General features: G+C 44.0%; 1 protein-coding gene and 1 long non-coding RNA gene across 3 annotated transcripts in view; both read right to left on the reverse strand.

Moving 5' to 3' along the window:
- Positions 1 to 21,192, reverse strand: part of GRIP1 (glutamate receptor interacting protein 1) — a 313,106-nt gene extending 291,914 nt beyond the window's left edge. For both annotated transcript variants that reach the window (XM_090138417.1, XM_090138407.1), the window contains exon 1: positions 20,941 to 21,192. In XM_090138417.1, coding sequence (XP_089994543.1) covers positions 20,941 to 20,995 — 55 coding nt within the window. In that variant the 5' untranslated portion in view covers positions 20,996 to 21,192. The remainder of the gene's footprint in view (positions 1 to 20,940) is intronic.
- Positions 8,495 to 16,187, reverse strand: LOC149919496 (uncharacterized). Its single transcript, XR_016465710.1, has 2 exons — positions 15,812 to 16,187; positions 8,495 to 9,390 (listed from the first exon to the last, which is right to left on the reverse strand). It is a non-coding gene; the product is annotated as an uncharacterized LOC149919496 (long non-coding RNA).
- Positions 21,193 to 21,751: the final 559 nt, after the last annotated feature.

The following is a 21,751-nucleotide window of genomic DNA, read 5'->3' on the forward strand; positions in this document are numbered from 1 at the left end:
ATCCTTTCCTGCCAGGCAGCACAACATTTTGACACATCTGAGAGCATGAAATGAACCTCCAAGAGCACATATAAAGCCCTGATTTGTACCACTAGTACTGCCAAGCCACTTTCCTTCACATATGTTGTAGTAGCAATCTCTATATTCACTCCTGAAAAAACATCCAGAATTTAACAATGTCTAGAAAGTAGTTGATACCAAACCATTTCTCCTGAGAACTTCTGCAAACTTCTATTTATTTCCTAGAACAAATTTCCTCGTTCATGCAGTTGGTATAGTAGCTTCTTTTGTAAGCAAAGCCTCTGCTCCATACACTATAGGGAAATGAATATGAAACAGATTTTTCTTCCTCAAACCTGTAAGGTTTCACACATTGCCTGTTTTATTCAGAAGCTCCCCTTCTACTTTAATTACATCTTCCCAAAGCAGAGCAGGGAGTAATGCCAGGTTCCTTTGTGGGTCCTAAGGGAAAATATTTACTAAAAAGGCTCTTTATCAGCTCCTGTTCATACTGGATGTCAAGAATTTTAATTACATTTTTGGCCTTTATCAGAAAGTTTTTTGGGTTTTTTTGCATTAGATAGCTTTCTCCTTGAAGGCTAAAAGTAAGAATACCTTGATTTTTATTTTTTTTTTCCATGGAAGTTTGCCTTCTTAACATTGTTGAATATTAAGAGGGAGCTCTTCTTGGAAGAAGGGGCTTGACCCCTTACCATGTAGCAAAAAAATCCACAGGCTGTAGAATTTGTATCATTCTCTGTGTTATCCCTCTAGCAGAGCAAAAATAAGCTTTTAACCACATGGTAGGAACTATTTCCTAATGTAACTCTTTCATTATTAGTACTACCTAACACTGCAGCTACTTGCAACTCACAGCACAGGATTTCAGCAGGTATCTGCTTCTTTGCCAGATCTTAGCTGGACTGAAATCTGTACTAATTGTTTGCCTGTAGGCGACTGCTGTTCCTCCTTTCAAGCAAGCAGGTCAGTTGTTTGGAAGGATTTTATTATACTTGAAATGTAAGTAAATATATTTGCAGTTCCTATTTTTCAGAACATCCAAAACCTTTTCTTTAGAGTGTTCTCTTATTTCCTTACTTCAAGGTAAGCACTCCAAATTTTGCATAACAAATGTATTACGGAAGGCTATCCAAATTTAACTATGGTATCAGACCAATCATACAGCAAGGAATTTGGACATGTTCACTAAAAATAATTTAGCACGTTAGTTTCTCAGAATCTTACACATGCCTACGAGCATCACTTCAGAGCAAAGCCTGTCCCCAACCCCCAGCTGCCCTCCCCTGACACAGCTCCATGCCGTTCCCTCGGGCCCTGTCGCTGTCACACAGAGCAGAGCTCAGCGCTGCCCCTCCGCTCCCTGTGAGGAGCTGCAGCTGCCATCAGGCCTCCCCTCAGCTCCTCTGCTGTGCGCTGAGCACACCAAGGAACCTCAGCTGCCCCTCATACATCTCACCCTCCAAACCCTTCACTATCTTTGTTTGTAGGACACATTACATATTTTTTAAAACTTTTTAATTATTTACTGTCCAAACGTGATAAACTTCTTTTAACATCTGAGTAATGATGTTATGCTCAGGAAAATGCCAGTAGACAGCCAGGCCTGTGACAATCAGCAATATGAGAAGCAGCAGCACAGCCCTGCCCGACCAGGCGCCAGCTCCTGATGGGGACACCTCAAGCACACAAGGCTCTACACAGCACCTTTCTGAATGACTTCTGTCTTTGCTTTCCAGGAGACTCAGCCCAACGCAGGAAGCTATTCCATCACAGCTCCTTGCCGTCACGTGGAAAACCCCTTTACAAGGACTTACTGAAAACAGAAGCTAACTGCCATGCCAAGCAGTTGCCACCAGTCACAGTGGTAAGCATACCAAATTCTAACTTCCTACTAGGAAAATTTATGGAACAGTCCAACACTTGAGGTACTTTAAGTCCACAGCTTACACAAAGAACTATGATAGAAACAAACTGATATTTTTTTAATTGTACATACAATGATGGTACAAAAAAAGCCTGAAACAACTCATTAATTTCATATCTTTATCAAGTCTAAACACTAACCCATGAACTACTGTCTTCTCTTATTTTGGGGTAAAAGGAGGGAGGAAGGCTTGGACTTTTAACTCCAAAATCTAAACACAACGGTTTATCCATGTTTAAGTTTCTAACAGTGTTAAAAGCAACATTATCCTGTGAAATACATTCCAAAACTGATTCTCAAGCATCTCTAAGTCCGTAAGATCCATATCTTCCCTTTCAACCATTAAAAATATTCATCCCTTTCCAATCTTAAGAAAAGCATTTCAGTCTTTCTTTGCTATATATAGTTAGGAAATTGCAAACACAGGGTGGCCTGAAAGAAGTTATACTCAGTCATGCCAAGGAATACAATCTTATGAACCATGCATGTTTCTGGGACAAAACAACTCTACCCTAGAGACCTTGCCTGATAAGTGCCTTAAGGTAGTGTGCATACGTGGAAGGCTGCACAGTTGCAAGTATGAGGCAGACTACAGAGCTATAAATGGTAGACCTGTAGCATTACACAGATTAAGGCACTGAGCAAGATGCCTACCAAAACTCAAACTTACTTTTACACATCCTAAAACAAAGCACTGTAAAGAAGGGAGGTTAGTAGGATAAAACTTAGCACGTCTCAGGACTCCGGAAAGCTTTATCAGCTGTGTAGCCGTTCTGTGGAGCACCAGCATCATTCAGACACTTTAAATAAAAAAATAATACATACCTTTCTAGGTCTTGCCTAAATCCATAGTCACACACACATGAACTTCCAATGCACAAAAACTGATGTACTGGGACATCATTCTACCCACTTCCCCTTTCACTCTTACTTATGACATTAGCACCTGACAAAAATTCATTAGTTATATTTAACTACTGAGTTGGCATCACTTAAAATTGAGACCAGGGATACTTAACATTTGGGTTAAACAACAGAATTTGATTAAATTTTGGACAGTCCAGCAATAAACATTTTAATGAGGCTTGGACAGTAGCTGAGAGCCAACTGCTGACTACGCCTGCCCACACACCCTGACACAATCCTGCTGAGTGTGGGAGTGTGTGCCTGGAGCATTCTTATAATTGTTTTGAGGACCATTTTGCAGTGATTTATGGCACAGCAGTGATTCATGTACCACAGGTTGAATAACACTGGGCAAAATGACCTTTTCAGTCACTTTCTGGAATACTCCCTCCTGATTTTCTGTAGATGCAGCAATCTGCCCATACACTCACAAAATGTTGTACCTGTAGGGGAGAAAGTCATAAGATAGATGTGCAACTTATTTAGCTTGTTTTGACTGTCAATACCACTTAAAATGCATATTTAAATAGGTAACTCAGTAACAAGGAAGACTTGAAAAAAACAAGGAGAAAAAAATGGAAAAATAAGCACAAGAGGGATAGAGAGAATAAAAAGAATAGGTGAGATAGAAAAGGCAAAGAGGTTTAAACAGCTTTTGCTATTCTGAAGCAGGAAGGAAAAAGAATGGAAAATCGCCTGGATGAGGAATCTCACGCACAGAATCTCATCAGGAAAAAAAAAAAAAACAACATCTTAATCAACAGCTCAAATTGTCCAGGAAGCTTTGTAGCTACTGCTGGAAATGCCTCCTTGCTGGGTGCTAGCTACAAGACCAGTGCTACTTCCCTGCTACATTGCTGAAATAGGGGTCACTGCCAAGCACAATCCTCAGGGCTACAAACCAGGCTAGAAAGGAGACTAGCTGCAAATTAAACCAAAATGCATACAAGCCACTGTATTGATTTATTAATTATTCCCATAAATAATTACTCACAAAAAAATAAAGTTCAACTTTTAATACTGTGGTTGCTGCTGCGGGGTTTCCACCTGCTGCTAGAAGGCAGTGCAGGAACTTTCAAGGCAGGAAGCAGAACCACTGCCAGAGGAGCTCAGCTCTGTCCACCACTGAACACAGTGTTTTGCATAGCAGCTAACCTCCAGGTACGGATTAAAAAAAAAAGGCTAAAATGTCTCCAGGATTTTTTAGCTCTCTGATACATGGGAAGAAATCACAGAATGGCCAGGGTTGGAAGGGATCCCAAGGATCATGAAGCTCCAAGTCCCCTCCCACATGCAGGGCCACCAACCTCCCCATTTAATACTGGACCAGGCTGCCCAGGGCCCCATCCAATGTGGCCTTGAACACCTCCAGGGACGGGGCATCCACAACCTCTCTGGGCAGCCTGTTCCAGCACCTCACCACTCTCTCTCTAAAGAATTTCCCCCTGACATCCAACCTAAATCTTCCCTCCCTCAACTTAAAACCATTTCCCCTTGTCCTGCAGTTATCTACCCTTTCAAAGAGTTGATTCCCCTCCTGTTTGTAGGCGCCCTTTAGGTATTGAAAGGCTGCAATGAGATCACCCTGCAGCCTTCTTTTCTCCAGGCTGAACAAGCCCAGCTCCCTCAGCCTGTCTTCGTAGGGGAGGTGCTCCAGTCCCTTGATCATCTTCATGGCCCTCCTCTGGACCCTCTCCAACAGTTCCCTGTCCTTCCTGTACTGAGGGCTCCAGACCTGGACACAGTACTCCAGATGGGGCCTCACAAGAACAGAGAAGAGAGGGACAATCACCTCCCTGTCCCTGCTGGCCACCCCTCTTCTGATGGAGCCCAGGATCCCATTTGCCTTCCGAGCTGCAAGAGCACACTGCTGGCTCATATTAAGCTTTTCATCTATCAAGACCCCCAGGTCCTTCTCCGCAGGGCTGCTCTCAAGGACCGCTCCTTCCAGTCTGTAGGGATGCCTGGGATTCCTCCAGCCTAAGTGCAAAACTCTGCACCTTGCTGTGTTGAACCTCATCAGGTTCACCCGGACCCACCTTTCAGGTCTGTTAAGGTCCCTCTGAATGGCATCCCTTCCTTCCACAGTGTCAACTACACCACTCAGCTTGGTGTCATCAGCAAACTTGCTGAGAATGCACTCGATTCCGTCATCGATGTCATTGATAAAGATGTTAAAGAGCACCGGTCCCAAGACAGACCCCTGAGGTCCTTCCCTCTTTTCCTGCCTTCACCTCTTACTCATCTTTTCAACAGTCAAGTTAACTGACTGTAATAAAATTAAGATATAGTAATAGTAAATCTACTTTTCATCCCACAGGAAGAAAAACAAAATTTTTAACCGAAATGATAAGAAAAATGTTAGGTGACAAAAATAAATTACAGCCTTCAATCTCAAGATGAAAGTTACAGACTTCAAACACAAGCAGGCATATGAAACACAGCAAGGGGAAAACAAAACAAAAATATGGAGAGAGATGGTCAGCCTTATCAGTGATTTAACTGAATGCAAAGAAACACTTGTGGACAAAGTCAGACTCGGTAACTCCATCAGTTTCATGTGAACCAGGAAGGCCCAATAATGGTTTGAACTAGGGAAGAGTGATCTTTAAGAGAGAATACAGAGAAACATTAAGAATCAACATGAAAGAGGGATGACTGAAGAGATTAAAATACCTTCTGATCATGTAAAAGTATTAAAGGATAATGAAGACAAGAGCTTCACGCTAATGAGAGTGGTGAAAAGCTCTGCTCAAAGAAGAGCAGTTGTCCAAAAGCAGGAGGGAGGGCAGGTTTGTGAACAGTGGGATGGAGGACTGCAGTAGTACAACAGAGGTGTGCTGGGATCTGCAACTGTGCCCTGGGTTCCAGTCCCCCAGCTTCAGAAAATACATCAACTATATAGGTGTGAGCAAAGGCTGAGCAGTGGGTCCAGCACACCTCTCCATAAAGTGTACAGAACAGCAGTGACAAACAAAGGCGAGGACACATTGAAGCAAATAACCTCTGGCTTGAGAATGATCAGCAGATCATTCATCAGAATTACCAAATAACAACTTGAACAATTTCTTCACACAATACAGAATTGGATACTGAATTTCATTCCCACACAAATCTGGACAGCAGACTACAGGCGTTTATAGACATGACAAACACACTATAACAATAAGTAATAAAATACTAGACTCCTCAAATGAAATTTCTGAAACTTCAGGGCAATATTACAGAGGTTATTGCCTTGAAGCACCAAAAACAGATGTGGTCACAGATATAGCAGGTCAGAAGGACTTTTGCCTGAATTAATATGGAAAGCAAAGTGTTTCTGTCCATGTTATTCTCTCTCTCCTCTCTTAAAAATAAAATAAATAAAAAAAAATCTGTTGCAATAGCTGAAGATTGCTAAAGGAAATAAGCGACATGTTATTAAGCTGTTAAAGACTAGAAATGTATAAACATCAGGGTTAATATAACACGTGAAAATATGAAATACTACAGATGAAACAAGGTTTCAGATAGGGTTACCTATGTCACTGCAAAAATAAAATCATTTTCTTGGGTGATTTTATTTTTTTTTTTTTTAATATCTTTTGGTCTGAAAGTAATGCTTCCCATGGAAACTACAACAGATACAAAGAGCACTACTTGATAAAGCAAATTCTCAGCTACAAAACACTACTTTTCAACACAGTCACCAACATTAGCTGTGCAATTTCCATCAGCGATGAACAAGAGCTCGCATGCTGCGCTTGTAAACATCGGCACCACCAGCAGAGGTGCCCCACTGTCACTGTCACCACTGCTGAAACGCACCACCCACTGCTCCTCCATGCTCACATCCACCATTTGGTCTACAGAAACGTTCAGCGAGCATCAGTGTCAATGGGTGCCATTTTTTCCACATGGAGAAACTCAGTGCTACATCTTCAATTCATCCACACTTCCACGTCAGACACCATTGTGTCAGAGCTCCCCTCTGCTGCCATCTGTCACAAGGAAACAAAATGGAGTGGGATACTGGTGGGAAGGTTCAGCTTCTACTGCTGTACCAACATCCACCTCTGACAGCATGAGCCAACATAATAAAATTGGAGGCAGTACTTCTGGAGCAGCCCTTGTAATATAGCTAAAAATTCTCAAATGTCAAAATATATATTGCAATAATGTTTATAGAGATGCTTCACAACAACAGCAGAAAAATGGCGGAATTGCAGGAGAAATAATTAAGGCTCTTTCAAACAATTTCACCCCATGCGTTTTTGCTGATTCCCAGGTTTAAATAGCCTAATTTGAATTTTAGTGAATAAAAATTAGAAACACTTTTTCAAAACAAGTCACGTTCTGAATCTCAAACTGCATTTTTAAAGTCTATACTGTGTATATAGAAGCAGATGAAGAAAACACCAGAGTTTTAAGTTGTGCTTTTCTCTCCTCAAAGTGACATTTTGTTGCTATTTCTAGGAACGGGCAAATATTAGCTCGTATCTTTGCATACTGTAGCACAATTGCTATTTACTGTATAACTTTTTGCAATTTTATTTTTCCCTTTTTTTCCTTCCCTTTTTTAATAAAACATGTTATGAAGAAACATTATTCAATCTGGAATTCTTACTTCTGCCAATTTAATAAGGCTTCTGCCCGTTCGCCTATTTGTATTTTTCACTGAGCCTGCACTTTGCCTTCAAGATCCAAATTCTCCCCATAGCTTCCCTAATTCATATCAACCTTGAAATATCATTAAAAAATGATTAATTACATAGAAGTACATTCCAAAGTCAGCTTTAGATGAAAGCAGAATACAGCTAAGCGCAGAGCTTCACGTAAAAAAATATTTGCTTTGCTTTATTATACCAGGTGATGCACACAGCGTAAGGAAACCTGAAAGGTGGTCATGTGGAAAGAAGAAAGAAGCTATCCAGGTCAGAGAGAAAATGAATGGCAAATGCTTTGCATTACACAGTACTGGGGAAGCAGCTGAGATAAGTACATCAACATCAGTGCAAGAGCCTCAAAAGCTCTGAAACCTAGAGGTGCTGAGACAAACCTCAGAAAATGTCTGCAGCATAGTTCCATTCAACATACAACATAAACCTGACCAGCTACATCCACCACTTGCAGACAGACTTGGTACTATTCTTCTGCACTTGTTGATGTGCCTTGCCATTCACATCTCAGTATAAATTCAAGAGATTTCTACATGAAGAAAGAAAAAAAGGCTCCTCCACCTCTTCTGTGCACCTGGACTCATAGATGATCAGCAACCACGCTCTGCAATAGCAGATCATAAGCTTGCTCTTGGAAGATCAAATAAGCAAAAGTGCTTTTGTTCTTGTCTGCATTTTATGCAGTACATCGATTCAAGGGGAAAGATGACTTCATTATGAAAATAATAACTCACCCCCTCCTTGATTGGGCATTAATGTTCAAAAGATGTTCCTTGAGGAGTGTTTTTTTTCAGGGATCTTTCAACAAACACACTGAGATGAGCAGGGAAGTAGCACACAAACAAATCTGCATATGCTTTAATGACTTACACACCAATAAGCACTGCAGTGTTGAAGTCTGTTTAGAGACAAATGTACAAGAATGGTCTGTTATTCAGAATATTATTTGTCTAATTGACTTGAAAGTTACAGAACACTGGAAGAGGTTTAGTGTCATATTGCAGAACAATGTTTTTACTCAGCTTTTTTATTATTCAGCTTTCATCACATATACTGCAGAAATGCAGAGTTTCCATTTGACATTGACCGTTGGCTCCTGAGGAGGAACACTTGGACTTGCAACCCTTGTGATGCATTTTATTCATACAAGCACATCTTTTTGCCTAGAACAAATGCCTCTTTTTTCTCTAGTCATATTTCCTAATCAACTACAACAAGAGTAATCTTGTAGCATTTCTGCATATAGAAACAACTACAGCTCGTGTAAGGGCTGACTTAAGGAACAAGGCATGGGAGAGTTCAAACTGCAAAGCAGACATCTACTGATCTGCTGTGTTGTTATAACAACCACCCCTCTGACTCAGTTTTCTTACAAAAAACCCAACACCCACCTGGCTGTCATAGAGGAAGACTGACGTTTATTAATGATGGTCAACACTGAAACATACCAAAGAACATAAAGTTGTCTTTCATGTGGACAGAGCAGAGAACATGAAGATTTATCTGGGAGTATTTTATGACTTCCTTTGAAAATGTAATATTTCCATTATTACTTAGATTTCAATAACACATCCCAGGTGGAAAAATAATTTCAAAGCAGTCAATGTATCAAAAGTTCATGAAAATGGAGAGATTGGAATGCACAGACAAAGTAGCAAGGATTACCCAAAACCATATGTATTTTCTGAAGCACAAAATATCACTGCTATTCCTCCTCCAAACTTCTTTCAAGGACAATTCACAGCAATAGCCCCACAGTATTTAAATCCTTCTTTCTCAAGATGTTATCCTCTTGTTCCTTTGGATGTTTGTGAAGTCTCACATGGGATGAAATAACACAAAAATGGCAGCTGTCCCAAATGCCAACAGCTTGGATAGCTGAAAGAGATTAACAGAAAGCTCTTACGTATTTCAATCACAGCGCTATGCTATTCCTTACATTGATCGCTTCTGCTTCAAGGGCTATAGTACTTAAAAGGAAAAAAAAGTTGTGTTTTTTGGAATCCACACATGGAAGACAAGCTTGGAAAAAAACCTCCTTCACCATCTTCACCCTGCCAATGATTTTTCCTCCTCTCCTGGTACGTAACAGCCTTTCTGTGGTAATGAATCAGGCAACTCCAAAAATGCACTTGGATCTCAGAGCTGTTCTCATCAATAGCACATGCCACTTCGGATGGTAGAGCTGCTGGCTCTGAGCACATCTTTTTGCCTATTACTTGTATTCACAAGGAGACACTTTTCAGTGAATGGAAAACGTGTTTTTCCACCATAAAGAAAAGAAGGAAGTATCTTACTGTTAAACGAATTTAATTTCACTTCCAACTGTGAAAAATAAGCAAAGAAATACCACCAAAGAAATACATATTTTATATATTCAATGGGAAAAAAAAAAACACTTTGAATCAAAAAGAGAAAATTATGACATTTTATACCTCTTCTCTGGCTCTTTCTCCCACAAAACAGACACTGGCATTAGTATCACAAGAACGATCTTTAATTAAACAAAATAAAGAGTTTCTTTTTATAATTAGCCTTTGATCCAGTTAAGCATATAACTTATGAGCCTAAATTTAAGCACTTTGACTTCAAAAGGATTATCCATTCTCAGGTATTATACACTTAACTGGCAAAGGTTTCAGTGGCCTTGACTTAAAGATCTTTCTAAGATTGGCATCAAATGAAAATGTTCCATGTGCATCACCCATTCAAACAGTCAGAGCCCAGTAATTTCCCAACGTTGTGATCTGATCCAGAAAAACATGTATCTTTAAATACTTTGCTAGATGAAGGAGTTTGTGCGGGACAGATTACTGACTCAATCCTTCTATGTGCCTACTCTGATGATAAACATCTCTCTGACAAATTATCAGTTCATGACAAATTTTTGTTTTTCTTTTAGTCCTTGGCGTGCTGTTGAGGCAAAATACTATCACAAAGTACAGCTTCAGAACCATTTCAGGAACAGAACTTCACCTGTGCTCACTCGTCCATAGAGCGTGCCACAGAGGATCTATCTAAAATGTAATCAAAATGCTTATCTTTGACATTGCAAACCCTGAAATGCACGTAGCTTTACAACCCCACGTACCGTAACTGCACAGAAACAATCAACAACACAATATAAAAAATTCACAGAACTGCATAAAATCCAGAGTTTGCAATTAGAACATTCAGAAGTTTCACAGAAGTTTCACAGAAATGAAACGGTGTGAAAGAACAACAACAAAAACAAGGAGTGATGGAAGAGGAAGGAAATGTCCAAACTCGCCTAATATACATTATGAGCTGGGAGAAGTATCAAGAAGAGTTTTGCAGATGACCTGGAACTCCATAAATCAACTACAAGGATGTTTCCTATATTTAAGCCACTTTCCCAAGGAGGTCACTGTAAGATACTAATAGGTGCTCCTTTAAAATGTCTCCAATTAATTAACAAAAAAGAAATGTGTATAAGAAAACAAGTCACAGCTTGCCTATCACTCTGCTCTTTGACAAAAACAGAAAATAAAATATAGGGCCAGCAGCTGAACCTTCTTTTTACATGGTTTGAAAAATTTATATTGAATGGCAGAGGGTAATTCATCTGAAAATTAAGGCTCTTTTCATATTTAAGTGTTCTAAAAAGCATGAATCAGTTCACACTAAATATTTAAACAAATAGCAGTGAACACGTCTAAAATGCACCTAAGCAGAATGACAAGCTAATACAATATATAGCGTTCCTGTTGGGATTTTTGTTTGGTTTTGATGCTTTATTTCTTTAAACAAATGCAGGTATGGGTGCATGTCTAAATTCGTGGACACACAGAATGTCCTCAGGCAGATGAGAAATTTCAAATAACATTAGAGTTAGTACATTCAAATAAGGCATAGAAGATAAGAGAGACTATACGAAAAGCCAGAATCAGTACATCATTTTTCTCAGCATTAGTAATGACAGAAAACCCCGGGTACATTAAAACCAAATAATATTCCAATCAATAGAGTATGAAAGTTAAGTTACAAAATGTATTAGTTCAATAAGATCGCACACAAGAAAACTCACCAGCCATGTTTTAACACTGTGTGCTTGAAATGTGACCAGGGGTTGGTTTGGGCTTTTTGCTACTAATAGTATCTCTGAGTCCAGTAAGTTATTGACTCACAAGAGCTATAACTATAAAGCTCCTGAATTAGCCTTGTCTCATCCGTTTCATTCTTTCATGCCCTCTCTCTCCCCTCTCCATACAGATGCACACACCCCAGCTCAAAGCATTTCATCAGCTGCTTCACTTATAACACGCAAATCCTGCAAGTTTATCAGGCTCCTGCACATTTTGCAAACAGCCCTAGTAAGAGGTAAATTTAAAAGCACTGCAAATTATCATTTCAGAATATGTTTCTGTGAGAGACGAGATTCCTTTCACTGGATCTACCAAATCTATGACGTACACAGAAACTCTCTACGACAAAACTTGGTTCAAGCTTATGTCTCGTTTACTGTTCATTTGGTTTGGAAAGGTTAATAATCAGAAGAAAAATTGTTGAATAACTTACAGGCACACTCCTCACAAAATAGGAGCCTTTAACATCAGTTATTTTGGAAAGGCTCTATGCCCAAATCTCACACATTCAAAAACAGTAGGATGGTTACAAAAACACCAGAAACATAAAAATAAGAAAGAATAAAGATGGCAGAAATATACGCGAACAAGGCAACATATTTTTGGGCAGTAGCTTTCCTTAACTTTTCAGAAGAGACCTTGGACTAATAAACGGCCTCTACTAGCAAACACAAGGGCTCAGTACATTTGCTGGCACAAGTAAATTAACCTCCAGAATACAGCAGTCTCATCCATTCGGCAGGCACTGAATCTCACTCCCCAGAGTATTCTCTGTGTGACTACCACTGTAGCTTCTGCCCAACAGTTGTATAAATAACCCACTCCTATCTCAGAAACAACACAAACACTTCATTGTTTGTCATTGAACTTAAATTTTTTTGTCTGGGTAGCATACTGGCCTGTTAATTCCACTAGAGCCTTATCTCAGAATTAGGTCCCAATACCTCATAATGACGGGGGTACAAGCGAGGACAACATTCTGCCAGATAGCAATGTTTTTAGAGATCAGTTCGGAGACTGCAAGGGATAGTAGGGAGCTTGATGCAATTCACTTATCGAAACCATCCTGGCCTAGATCAGATGCCAAAACACACCTCTGGCAGCTCTGATCTCATCACTGATCTTTGGTGAATAGGAGTTAGCAGCAGTGGTGAAAGACAAAAGTAGCTCATCTTTCCAGCAGTACAAAGGACACTGTATTCAGACCACAAAGATGATAATCCAAATAGAAAAATACAATCTAAGAAGTCCACAGGTCTGTTACTCACATGTTAATAAAAGTTTTCTATGAGCCCTCCCATTAGCAAACCCTGAAACACTGCTGCTCTGAGCCACACAGTCACTGCTCTCAGGGACCCAATGCACCTTCCTTCTTGCTGCCTACATTATCCCACACGCATTGTCAGCCACTGTAGAAGGATCTGCATACAGGTAGTAGCTGCTGCTGGACTAGCTACTGTTATTCATTTGTTTGCTTGAAAAAGAAAAGAAACAACAAGAAAACCCACCACATTCTCAAGAGCATTCTCCTGCTGTGCAAGAGGCCAGACAAGCTTTGGCCTATGAAATACCAGGACTTCATTTCAGGCAACTGCAGAAAACCTGACAGTATTTCTATCTTGCTTGCATAGAAACAAAAAGCTTATGAAGAGAAAAATTATCTCTGATTTCATATAATCACAGAATATCCCGAATTGGAAGGGACCCATAAGGATCATTTGGCTCACCTCAACACATGTTCCAGTCACCATTATGTTCTTCCTCATCTTGTTAAACGTGTGTGCGTTCACTTTAATTCACACTTCAGAGTGCAGGGACAGAAAGATCCTACCTTGCTATACATTCACCTAGCATGAAGCTTCTTAAGGAAGAAAGCGCTGCACTGCATAGTGCAGCACACTAACCCAAAGTAAGACTTTTCTTCAGTCAATTAGGCTATTTTAAGAGCCAAACTTCAATGAGACAACTCCCTAATGTCTGTGAGATCCCAATATGTAAGGAGGGAACTAAAACTATTAAAATATTCTCTGCAGCTTTTCCTGCACAGTAGCAGAATCTTCACAGTGGTGATTTTCAGTGATAATAAGAAATGAAAGAACGTTGCTGCCCTGCACAAAACAGATGGAGGTTGTGCCAGTCACGCCTGTCCTTCTCAATTCCTGCAGTAATTTTCAAAGAAAATTTCCATGTGAAATATCATCAGTCTCCTTCATTTTAACGTCCTCTTATAATATTTTAACAGTAAGCAAAGAATTTTGTACCACACTGCATCTAACTTGCAATGCAGAATTAGTGAAAAAGCAGAAATAGCACCAAAAATGACTTTATAAAAAGCATTAGCTCATCAGCTTAATTCAGAGCCATAAAACCTGGCTGCCCGCACTACAGGACAAGCCAGAACAGTTTGTGTTGCCCAGCTACTCAGTACAGCTTGTGCCAATGGGAAGAGAAAGGAAAAAAAATCAGTAAGGTGACACAGTAATCAAGATTATTTGCATCCAACATAAATGGTACCAACATACTCCAACACAAATGAACTTCACAGGGCAGCACACTCAACTTGCCAAACTTAAATACTGAGCAGGTGATCCCAACTGTCCCCACACAGGATGCTGGCACACCTCATTAGTCTGTTTTTGCATAGTCAGGACAGATGGTGCTCTGACATTTCAACAGACATAAATACAAATGACTTGGGTAGAACATTCAAACAACACTGAATTTCACAGCCATGATCATAAGACCCTGTGCTGACTCAGTACATTTTTATTTTTTTGTAGGCACTAGCAGGATTAAACAGAGATCAAATATGAGCAATTTGGGGAATGTGGACCATCAAGGCATGCCTACTGCAGCCATGCGAATAACACATTCTTGACTGTTCTTCATGGAGAACCATGAGTATTGGTAGTTCAGTCAGTTCTGAATCATATAAAAAAACAAACAACAGTGGAGCTAAGTAGGTATGTACTAAGATTCAAGGAAAGTTGTCTGCTTTTGCATTACTGAGGGAACACAAACTGTGCTTTGGGTTACACTTCCCTGTGAAGTATGAGTGCACAGGAAATTCTTTCATCAAGAACTCATGTTTAGAGCTGATGCTCTTTACAGCTCTCAGACACCTGCAAAAGCCAACTGTGCCCATTATCGACAAATATTGTTAGTGCTTCCAATTGTACATGTTGCTGTTCTTTGAGAGAAGCTGGAGTGTTTGCTGCCACATCAATAAATCATTACTCATTGCTAGCAAATTCCCAGACCAAATCTAATTCTCCATTTTTAATGAACACGAGCAAAAACAGTTTTGCTTTTGTAAAAAAACAAAAAACAAACAAAAAAAAAACAGCCAGTATATCACACTATGTCACATCTTTTTTTTCTGTATGGGGAAAAACTGCTTACAATCCTGACACAGTAGATAGTCATCTCCCAGCATTCAGGAAAGACTGCATCTTCATGAAGATTCTGAAAATTGCTGAATTATTTTAACACTTCAAATCACAAAATGCTGTTAATGTCGCTGTGCAGATCACCAGATATATAAATGGTTTTTGCTTATTCTCCATTCCTTTCATGCTAAAAGGACACAAGGGAGCAATCACTGCTTCTTTTTCATCCCTGTGTCTTGGTCCCAGATGGTTGAGAAGGAATGAAGAAATCAATGCAGTCCTACTCAGCCAGAGCAGTAAGTGACAGCAGGACAAGGGGAAATGGTTTTAAGTTGAGGGAGGGAAGATTTAGGTTGAATGTCAGGGGGAAGTTCTTTACCGTGAGAGTGGTGAGGTGCTGGAACAGGCTGCCCAGAGAGGCTATAGATGCCCCGTCCCTGGAGGTGTTCAAGGCCACATTGGATGGGGCCCTGGGCAGCCTGGTCTAGTATTAAATGGGGAGGTTGGTGGCCCTGCATGTGGCAGGGGGGTTGGAGATTCATGATCCTTGAGGTCCCTTCCAGCCCTGGCCATTCTGTGACCTTCCTCACTGTTCAGGCTATCAAGTGAAGAAAGACCAGCTGTGCAAGATTCATTAGACTTCTGATTTGACTTCTCAGGAGGCACGTAACACACTGTGATGGTCTGACCCTCACTGGCTGATGAGCTCCACCACACCGCTCTCTCACTGCCTCTCCTCAAAGGAACAGGGTGAGAAAACACTATGGAAGAGGGCTCAAGGGTTGAGACAAGGACATCACTCACCAAGTATTGTCATGGACGAAACAGGCTCAGCACAGGGAGATTAATGCAATTTGTTGCCTCTTAACAACAGGACAGCGCACTGAGAACTAAAAGCAAGCTAAAAACTTTCCCCCATCCATCCACCTCTTCTTCGTCCTCCCCTCAAGCAGTGCAGGGGACAGTGAGCACTGGTTGCAGTCAGCCCACAGCGCAGATCCGCCGCTCCTGCACGGTCTCTCTGCCCCTGCTCCACGTCTCCTCTCACGGATGCCGCCCTTCCCGAGCCCGTCCTGCGTGTTTCCCACAGGCAGCTCCCCCACCGCTGCTCCGGCACGGCTCCGTACCGCGGGTCCCGCCCTTCAGGCACCGCCCCACACGGCTCCTCACGTGCGGCGGCTCCCCGGCCTTCCCGCCCTGCCGCGGGCCCCTCCCCACGGGCCGCAGCTACGGCCCGACGCGCCGCGGCCTTCAGACCGCGTCCGCTGCTGCCCCACGGGCACCTCCGCGGCCGCTCGCGGGGATCGGCTCGGCGCGGTGCCCGCGGGCTGCGGGGCGCGGCCTGCTCCTCCGTGCGCCTCTCCTGGGCCGCAGGGAGCTGCCGCTCCGCGCCCGGAGCGCCTCCTGCCCTCACCTCGGTGCCCGCAGGGCCGCGTCTCACACCTCTCTCCTCCCCCCCAGCTGCTGTCGCACAGCGGTCATTCCGTTCCTTCAGCCTGCTCTCTCGGAGCGCACCCGGCGCCGCTCGGGGCTCAGCTCCGGCTGCTCTGATCTGATCTGATGTGGGGCAGTGCCGGGCTCTGCTCAGAGGACACCCCTGCAGGCCCCGGCTATCAAAACCTTCCCTCGTAAACCCAGTGCACACGTATGAGACAACAGGTAAAGAAACACAGAAAGCCTTTGAGCAAGGTTTCCAGTCCCAATTTTCCCAACATCCCAAAGTTTACAAATCAGTCAACCGACTGCAAGCACCAGGTCTTCAGCTTGTTTTCTTCAGCTTCTGAGGTCCCACTCCGGCCAGAGAAGAATGAGATTCCTCTTACCTTATTAGGCCTCAGCTTACAGACAGCGAGCAGCTATTCTCATCCTTCTGTGTTGAAATATAAGCTAATATTTTCTAACTTGTATCCAGAAAGAGCATGAAGCACATCTCCTGCTAAAGCAGCCTCATTTGATCGGATGTAAATTGCTAAGCCACAATAACACAATTAAGTCCAATAATGGGACTGGATCTCTCACTTATCTGAGAAAATGATTCTCTCCCAGATTAAAATAAGCAGACAAGCTCACACAGCAGCGAGCTCAGAGATAGACGTGTGTTGTCACATCTTCCATCAGAGCACACCGGCTTCGTATTTGAGGCAAAATTCACAAAGTAATGTGTATTCTTTAATCCTCGAGTGCAGGGTTTTAAAATGTTTCCTTTAAAACATTTCCTAAATTTCAACTTATTTCCCTGACGAAAAGAAATTAAGAGGGATAAATGCATGAGCAGGAAATAAAAAATGTAGTCTTTCCTTCATCCTCAAAATAACCAGGCTACTGTACTGAGAACAGAAGCAGAACATCTACAGAAGGCATACTAGATTTAAATAATAATAACCTGGTTTTATCATCAAGATCAAAGTATATACTTAGATGCATTCTTATAATTAATAACCATGTACATTAAGGGATCCCAAGCAGCCCCTCAGTGAACACACAAAATATGCAAATCTTATTTTCCGTACTCCTGTCAAACTTGATCAGCTATAAGGTTGAATTAGGAGTTCCATAAAATACCTTCATTTAACTTGACTGAAAGAGATAACGAGCAAAATTAACTCTGGGAACATTTTTCTTCTCAAAGTATTTGCTCAGATGTCACCTGAAGGAGTGTTTTAGGTGGTTTATAACAGGATTAGATTGCCATCAAATAAAAAGAAATCATATCGTGCCATTTTTTGAGAGATGCAGAATATGGGGGTGACACATGCCACGCTGTTCTCCTTCACTTGGTGTATCAATTTTTGCCAAGCTGAATTAGCAGTGTTGACCGCTTCTCTGTTATACCATTTTAGTACAACTGGCCAATTTCTATTGGCAAAATTCTTGTTTGGTCAAGTTTTTGGATAACCTCCATTTCAGTGCAGGATTTGAAGGAACTACAATGAAGGGCTGAGCAAAGAACTTTTTGAGGCAAGCATTCCACACAGAAGAAAAACTGAAGCAAGGAAGGGGCAAACAAGGATAGTGATACACTAAAATAACCCTGCTTAGAGCATACCCAGCACGCCCATGCAGTGGTATCACTGTTTCCAATATCCTGACAGCTCTTCCCATGAAAATAATGACGTTTCACAAACATTTTATTCAGCAACATGCAGCTGCAGCAGCACCCGTGTCATGTTTCTGATGCACTAGGTGACACAGTAGCCATCTGAAATGTTTCCAAAGCAATACTGTGTTGGTTTGGATGGAGACAAAACATCAGTACCAAGGGTTCCACAGTGCCACGGGGATACACCTGACCCTGAAGTCCCCTCACAGCCCCCACAGCCACTCTAGCAAACCCACCCACCTCTAAGCCCCACATCACAGTGCCCACCACATCCTCCTTCACACAGCCAGGGACAGGGGCACAGGCAGCTTAAAAGAGACACGTGCAGCAAGCACAGCTCCCAAGACAGGGCTGAAAGGAGAACAGTGAATTCTGAAGTGTGTGGGGAAAGACAGTCAGTACAAATCAGTTGTGCCAACAGCCAACCTCTCCTTCCCTGTTCTCCCACCTCTTGCAGCACCCTCTCCTTTTCCCATTCCAACTTGCTGCTACAATATCTACACCTGCACTTGAAATTAAGGCTGTACACTAATGTTGTTATAACAGAGAAGACATATGTGGACAGCAGATACAACCAAGCCGAGACTGAAGAAGAGAGCCAGCTGAAGGCACATGGATGAACCAGGATTTTAAACTACTCACTAGTTTCCCACTTTTTTTTTCTCCCCCACCTCTTCTCTTTACTGCACCAGGCTGACAGAGGGGTGCTGGGCTGTTACACAGCTGATGCACTGCCACTGTCCTACTGGCAATTGCAGGGTGCAACGCAGATGAGCCCCTTGCAATGAAGGGAAACACTGCTTAAACAGCCAGGTTGCACATACATCAAGCCAAATAATGCACATGCATGAAGTGGTTCTTAAACATTACCGAATAAAAATATTATCACAGAATATCAACAGATGGACTCAATGATTGTTTAAAACAACAGCACTGACATTCACAAAAGTCTCTGATAGCACAACACACATCAAGTGCTCTGCAGAGCATCGGAATGGAAATATTTTCCAGAAACAGCAGAGGGGGATGTTAGCACAACTGGCTCTGAACCAGAATTTAACCGTATCTGTAATTGCCTTTTAACTCAATGCCATGCTGAACTTCTACATTAGCTAAAGATACACCTTCAATTCATTACTGCACTGGTCATTTTTCTGGCTAGTTTGAAAGCTTTATTTCATCTATTCTTTATGCCCAAGGACAGTTAAATTCGGTGCCGATTAACAATTTTGACCATTTAATTTTTTTTTTTTTTAGTCCAAAGAAGAAGAGTTCCCGTAACTGGAACCCTGCTCAATTATTAGCTAAACTACAGCAATATGCAGTGAAACATACTTCAGGAAGTAATCATTTACTTCAGGCGCAGAAGAGCTCTTTTATTTGCACAGTGGAAACGCAGCAGCAAGAAGCATCACAGTGATAACATTACTGTAATATAAATCTATCCACTTCCAAACTGAAAAGGAAGGGTTAACTAAACATATTAATAGACAGCAACAGTTAACAAATCAATGTTCTAACCAGCACTAGACCCATCAAAGCCTTGACCACTGCTTGCTTCCAGCAAAGACGAGCCTGCATGGCACAGCTCCTGACACAGCTCATGACACAACCTTTATGCAGAATGAAAGGAGAAAATCTTCCCCATTTCTGACGTACCCAGATTAGACCCTTTTTAAAGTTTCCCCATCTGTAAAAGCATCTGATACATTCTGACAACTGTCTTCTATCCTACTGCTGTGATTCCTCAGCTGCACAGACATTCCTGACGTGAAGACATTCGACCTCACATTTCAGTAATGACCGCATTTTCTAAAAGAGAGACAAAACACAGCTTCTTGCAGGCAAGATACCTGCTCCCACCTCACTTATTATTTTTATTACGTCATATGTTTGCCAGCAGCCGCCCCTTAAGGCAGGAATTACAGCAAGGAGCAGGGCACAGCTCCGAGGCAGTTCACATCCAGCACAGGAGCACACCACTTTCACAGAGCAAACCAAACCTCTTCTTTTTTTGGTCAATTTCTGTTCCAAGCAGGACAGCTTTCCCTCCAATAAGGCAGCAGACAAAAAAATGACTGTCCTACTTCACGGCTTCATGCACTGCCATAGAACGTCAGGGTTTGAGGCAGGTGGAAGAGGACAACCAGACCTGAAAGTTCCCAAACGTAGGTGTACCGGCCCTTTTTCCTCTGACTTAGACAGACCAGACCCTAAGGCAGTGCCATGATAACCTCCGGTGGTAGAAGCCCTCTTTGCGGGGAGGACCGAGTCACCTTTTCTTTAGCTTACTCTGAACAGTGCCCAGGAGCACGCAGCCGGGGCTGGGCGACCCGAGGCTGCCCCTCGGCCGCCACCAGTCCGGGAGCGGCTCGGGGGACCCCCAGCAGTCCCCGGGGGATGCGCGGAAAGCACGGCCCCCTTCCCCGAAAGCAGAGGCGGGGAGCCCGCCGCGCCCGGGCGCCGCTCCACGGGGGCGGGCGGGGGTCGCTGCCCCACGCCGGGAAGTTCCACGAAGTCGCCGGGGGTGCCGCAGCCCCCTCCGCGCGGCTCACCCAGGAGCCCGGCTCGGGGCCGGCGGCGGACAAAAGTTAGTTGCCACCAGCGGAGCGGGGCGGCTCGGCGCGGCGCCCATCCAGCCCCGACCCTCCGCCGCCGCCGCCGCCGCCCCCGCCGCCCTCTTTCCGCCGCCGCCGAGCCCGCGGGAGGCGCGGGGCCGCCCATCCAGCGCCGGGAGCGGGCACCGCCGGCGCAGCAGCCAGCAGCAGCAGCAGCAGCGGCAGCCCCCCGCCCGCCCGCCCTCCTCCCTTCTTCCCTTTCCCCGGGCGCTCACCTCGCTCCTGCTCGGCTTGCAGGCAGATGGGGATGTTCTTCTTCCAGCCCGGCATGGCTCCGCGCGTGCTGCTCAGTGCGGCGGGGCGCTCATGGCAGGGCGCGGCGGCGACCCGCGCTGGGCGGCGGGAGGCGGGGGGAAGCGGGGCTCGGGCGGGCAGCGCGGAGGGGCGGCGGCCTCGCGGGGGGAGGGGAGGCGGCGGAGCCTGAGGGACGCCGAGCGGGGCGGGCTCCCCCCGGTTCAGCCGGGGACAGGCGAGGGGCGAGCGGAGGAAGGATTGTGGGAGGGGGAGGCGCGGAGGGACGGCGGTCCCGGCGGCCGGCTGCGCAATGGAGGGCGCCGCGGGCGGCCCCGGCAGGTGGGGCGGGGCGGGCGCCGCCAGGTGCGGGCCGGGCCGCGGAGCGCCGCTCAACGCCGGGCGGGCGGCTCCGCACCGCGGCCTCAGCCCCGCAGCCCCGCCCCGCCGGGCCGGGGGTGTACGGCTGGGCCCCGCCGGGCGGGGTCGGAACAGCTACGCTGCTCCATCTTGTCACTTGTTGAAGGGACCGAGGGGCCGCGGCCCTCGGGGCTGCCAAAATGTCGGGTGCCCCGTGCCCTGCCTGGCCTCTCGCCTTGGCCCTGTGGGCTCACGCCGTGCCCTGCACCGTGGTTTGTCTCTTCACACGTGGAAACGAAGGGTTGAAGTGTGCGGGACCCCACTGAGCGGGACCGGCCCCAAAGAGAAGGGAGGTTCTGCCGTGCACCGGTCCCGGCTGCAGCCCGCTCCTCTCAGCCTCCTGACCGAAAGGCCTCAGATCTCACCACCGAAATT

Source organism: Phasianus colchicus, chromosome 1 (assembly GCF_987193195.1).
Source record: "Phasianus colchicus chromosome 1, bPhaCol1.hap1.1, whole genome shotgun sequence".
Classification (NCBI taxonomy): domain Eukaryota; kingdom Metazoa; phylum Chordata; class Aves; order Galliformes; family Phasianidae; genus Phasianus; species Phasianus colchicus.